Genomic DNA, 4,404 nt, shown 5'->3' on the forward strand with positions numbered 1-4,404 from the left:
ATCCCTGGAGGTGTTCAAGGCCAGGTTGGATGGGGCCCTGGGCAGCCTGGGCTGCTGTGAGATGTGGAGGTTGGTGGCCCTGCCTGTGGTGGGGGGTTGGAGCTTTGTGATCCTTGAGCTCCCTTCCAAGCCAAGCCATTCTATGGTTCTATGATTCTGTGACATTCTGTGGCTGAGGCTAAGGGAAACTGCAAGTCTGTCCCAATCTCTCTCAGCTAATCCCCTCTCAAAAGCCAACTTTCTGCTGGGCAGAAGGCCTCAAACACTTTCAGGTCTCTTCTTTGCTGTCTTTGCACAGACAGGAGCTGGCTGTCACCCCTCCTCGTGCTCCCTGCAGTGTTCATCCAGCAGCACGGCCTGATTCCTACCACCCATCTCCTCCTTTGCCTTCACTACAGCAGCACTTACTTCCAACATTCAGGCTTCCAATGATTTAACAAATAAAAATACTGGTGTCCATGATTGCTCTCTGCCACCCAGCCCAAGGGATCGTGCTTTCTTTTTGCTCCAGCACATTTCCATCCATTAATTGGGTTCTGCTAATGATGCCTACTCAGGATTTGCAAGCACTTAAGCTCTGGAATTGATCAATGCTATTTTTGTGCGAGAACCTTCTCCTCTGCAACTTCTTACCCCGATTTTGTTTCTGCTGCTGTTTTTATCTTTCATTCCCATGCTCTCTGTGTACTTAATCATTAATCACACACACACCGAACCACCCTGGAGCCCAGTCTGTTGGAAATACATTACTCAGAATGAAAGACAACTGCATTTTAGAACACTTTTTGCTCAGAGAAGTGGGTTTGTTTTAGCAAAGAGGCCAACATTCAGCCTATCAGTAGGTGGAATATTTTCACTCTGCATTTTCTAACCTCTTGAGCTGGAAATCACATTCCTAATTACAGCAGGTACTGTGATTATCTGCGAGAAGCACTTAACTGCAATAATTGCATTTGCTCTACAGTTTTAATTATGCAACATGCTCAGCTGTAAATGAATAGATCATTTCCTCTTGCTTGCAGGAGCTCCTGTGGCCACGCAGACGGTCAGCTTCAGCAGCCAAACTCTGGCAGTCAAACACAAAGCCAAGAACCTGATTGATAAGGCCTCACAATCCACTGCAGCCTTTTCATGGGTGCCTCAGAGTGGAGGTACAAGGAGATACAAAGAGCCCTTGAAGTACTTTCCCACTGACACCACAGATATGTACATCCAAAATGACAGGTTGCCCAAGGAGGCTGTGGATGCCCCATCCCTGCAGGCATCCAAGGCCAGGCTGGATGTGGCTCTGGGCAGCCTGGGCTGCTGGTTGGTGACCTGCACACAGCAGGGGGTTGGAAGTGGCTGAGCACTGTGCTCCTTTGCAACCCAGGCCGTTCTTTGAGATAGTTTCTGTGTTCTCACAGAAGTCACACTGGGACACAGTAACTCCTTCTAGAAACACAGAAGCACGAGTATGGAGTTATGATCTGGAGATGGTTTGGAGATGATATGGAAAGATGGTTTTCTGCTGCCAGTCCCTTCAAGGAAAAGGGAAACTGAGGTGGCTTTTGGTCTACTTAAGACACAGCCTCCAAACAGAGACATTTACACAGTAGCAGGAAACACAGCAAATCCCATCACTCTCCATCAGGAGGTCCTTTTCAATGTAATTCTTTTTACCTCCTATCTTTCAGTAAGTTCATTCAGCGATTTGAGAGGCAAGAAACTGCAGCAAACCTACCTGGCAGGTAGGTTAAAACCCCCTGATTTTGGATGCCTGCATTTCCACACCTGGAATCAAACAGCAGTAGCACAAAGCACTCCATGGTAAGAAATGGAGGTGCCCAGTGATTCCTTTCTTACCTCAGCCTTGCGAATGCTCTCTCTGGCTTCATCTATTTTCTGCTCCAGTTCCACTCGGGTTTGTTCAGACATCACAGGCCCGTGGCACTCCAGCTCTTCAAGTGTCTGCCAGAAATAGGAAAGTGCACCAAAGGTGGGGGAAATGTTACGTGGGAAACACAGCAATTCACAGCAATGGTTGGCTGGCAAGGCCAACGGACAGCAATCCATCCACAAAATGATGAACACAACACCACTGAAAAGCACAGCATTTCAAATGGAAGTTTACTTAGGAGAATACTTCATCACCTTAGAGAAAAGAAGACTGTGTGGTATCAACCCACTCATCTGCACGCTGGTATTTACATATCTAAGACAGACACCTCGGACCGTGCTTATGTCAGATTTAAAAGAGCATCTGAAATGGGAAGTGAAAAGTCACTAGCACCATGACAGCCCTCGGGCAGTGGGAGCCAAAGAAGGTTTGCTGTGTTTGCAGGAGCTGTGTGCGTGCAGGAGAATCACAGAATGCATGCTGGAGCTTCCTGCCTCTATGGACGTACACGTAGACTGCACTGATCCAAAGGGAAAATAACAAAAGCATGTGATTTCACAGATAGCCAACCCTTATCTGCAGATATTTGAGTCATTCTGTGGCTGTTGATACATTTTGTGTTACTGAGAATAAGCAGGAGTAACAAGAGCAATGACCAAAACCCAGGATACCCCTCCTTCCACCAAAGGGAATTCTTCTATCTTGTTTTAATTATGGATTCAACATCTCCTCTCTTAATACCTTCTGCCCGATGCTACAACTTCTGCTTTTTGCAACACAGTGAGCCACGTTCAGCAGAAGGCAGACAAGATGGTGGAGCTGTTCTGGTCCCATTTCTTGCTCGGTGCATCTTGCTGGGAAGTCTGAGGAACGGCTCAAATCTCTGAAGCAGAACCAGAAGCTGTGCCCCCACTTCCAGGGCAAAAGCTCACTGAATAGCACCGAATTGTTGGAGTTGGAAGGGGTCCTTAAAGGCTGTCTGGTCCCACTCCTCACAATGCACAGAGGCACCCACAGCTCCATCACTGCTCACAGCCACATCTCCTGACCTCGGGCGTCTGCAGGGATGGGACACCACCACCTCTCTGGGCAACCTGTGCCTCACTGCCCTTATTGTGCATTACACAATATTACGGATATCACAGTGTAGCTTCATCCTCTCTAATGGAATTTAATGTAGCCTTTGCAAGCTAGCCTTGACCATAGCATGTCAAATGCTGTCAAACCTCTTTAGGAAGAGGTTAGCTGTTTCCCTGCTCATCTCTGGGTTGTGACAGAGGCAGGATGCTTTGATCTCAGAGTTTTTCATGCAGAGGGTGGTGAGGCAGTGGAACAGGTTGCCCAAGGAGGCTGTGGATGCCCCATCCCTGCAGGCATTCAAGGCCAGGCTGGATGTGGCTCTGGGCAGCCTGGGCTGCTGGTTGGCGACCTGCACACAGCAGGTAGAAATGAGATGAGCATCTTTTCAACCCAGGCCATTTTATCATTCTACGATTCCCAGACAGGAGCATGAGAGCCACAGATATTTCAGAAGCTCTCTGACCCACAAAAGGGTGCATTTCTCCAAACTTTATTCTCACTCCCAGGCAGTCCCAGCTGCATCCCAAAACCACCTCTGCTCCACACAAAGCAGACAAAATGCATCCCTCAGTTATCTGCAGCAAAAAAGATGCTGTAACCTCAGATTTATATGGGAGTAACAAAACACACTGACAAACCATAAAAGCCGAGCAGCTGTAAAACTGGTAGCTGGCAAGAGAAGATGAAAAAGGCAGATTGCCTGGAGAGACATCCCATAGAAATAACTCCTGGGTGCTGGCAGCAGCTCTTCCTTCATACAGCAGGGAGCTGCAAGAAGTGCAATCTGCAGAGCAGCGGTTACCCAACGTACCCTCTGGCTGTGGATGATGTTTTTGTGCTCGCGGGCCACGCGGGTCGCCCATTTCCGAGCCTCCTTGTTGAGGCTGTGCTCTTCGGTCGTTCCAGTTTCCGATTCCAGTTGTCGACTCTGGAAGAGAAGACAAGAAGAGAATGAGTCATGAGAAAGCCCTGGGGCTGCCTCTGCATATATGGCACTGTTTAGTTAGGTGATCACTTTATCTGGCGTTACGAGGGCCGTGTAATATAGGACGCAGCCCAGGCTCTTGTTTCATACCAAACCAACTCCCCTCCTTACGAACTTTGTCACGGCAGCGTGTTGAGGAAAGCCAACTGCAAAAGCAAAGCTCTAAAGAATTCACACCTCACTGTCTTGGGAAAATCAGTCTCACTGTGACACTGAGCACCGCAGACCTACTGCAAAGATAGTTCTGATGAATAGAAGTGAAGTACTATTTTGGCAGCAGGCTATTATCAAAGAGATGAGGAATGAGCCAGTCTGGGAAGCCAACTCATTTATAGAGTAAATACACACCATTGGAAGCAAAGATGAGAGGTTAAGTGGGATACAACAGCAAAGCCACTTTCACTGTCCAGACAACAAATGTCGTCTGCAGAATAGCAACTTACATTTCAAACCACAATTT

At 47.9% G+C, this 4,404-nt stretch overlaps 1 protein-coding gene across 2 annotated transcripts in view; it reads right to left on the bottom strand.

Moving 5' to 3' along the window:
• The window catches only part of FCHSD2 (FCH and double SH3 domains 2), a 569,931-nt gene that overhangs the window by 22,790 nt on the left and 542,737 nt on the right, over positions 1–4,404 (bottom strand). For both annotated transcript variants that reach the window (XM_019612451.1, XM_010706279.2), the window contains 2 exons: positions 3,771–3,887; positions 1,846–1,950 (listed from right to left, as the gene is read on the bottom strand). In XM_019612451.1, the coding sequence (XP_019467996.1) occupies positions 1,846–1,950; positions 3,771–3,887 (222 nt within the window). The remainder of the gene's footprint in view (positions 1–1,845; positions 1,951–3,770; positions 3,888–4,404) is intronic.

The sequence above is a fragment of the Meleagris gallopavo genome, chromosome 1, assembly GCF_000146605.3.
Source record: "Meleagris gallopavo isolate NT-WF06-2002-E0010 breed Aviagen turkey brand Nicholas breeding stock chromosome 1, Turkey_5.1, whole genome shotgun sequence".
In the NCBI taxonomy this organism is placed as follows: Eukaryota; Metazoa; Chordata; class Aves; order Galliformes; family Phasianidae; genus Meleagris; species Meleagris gallopavo.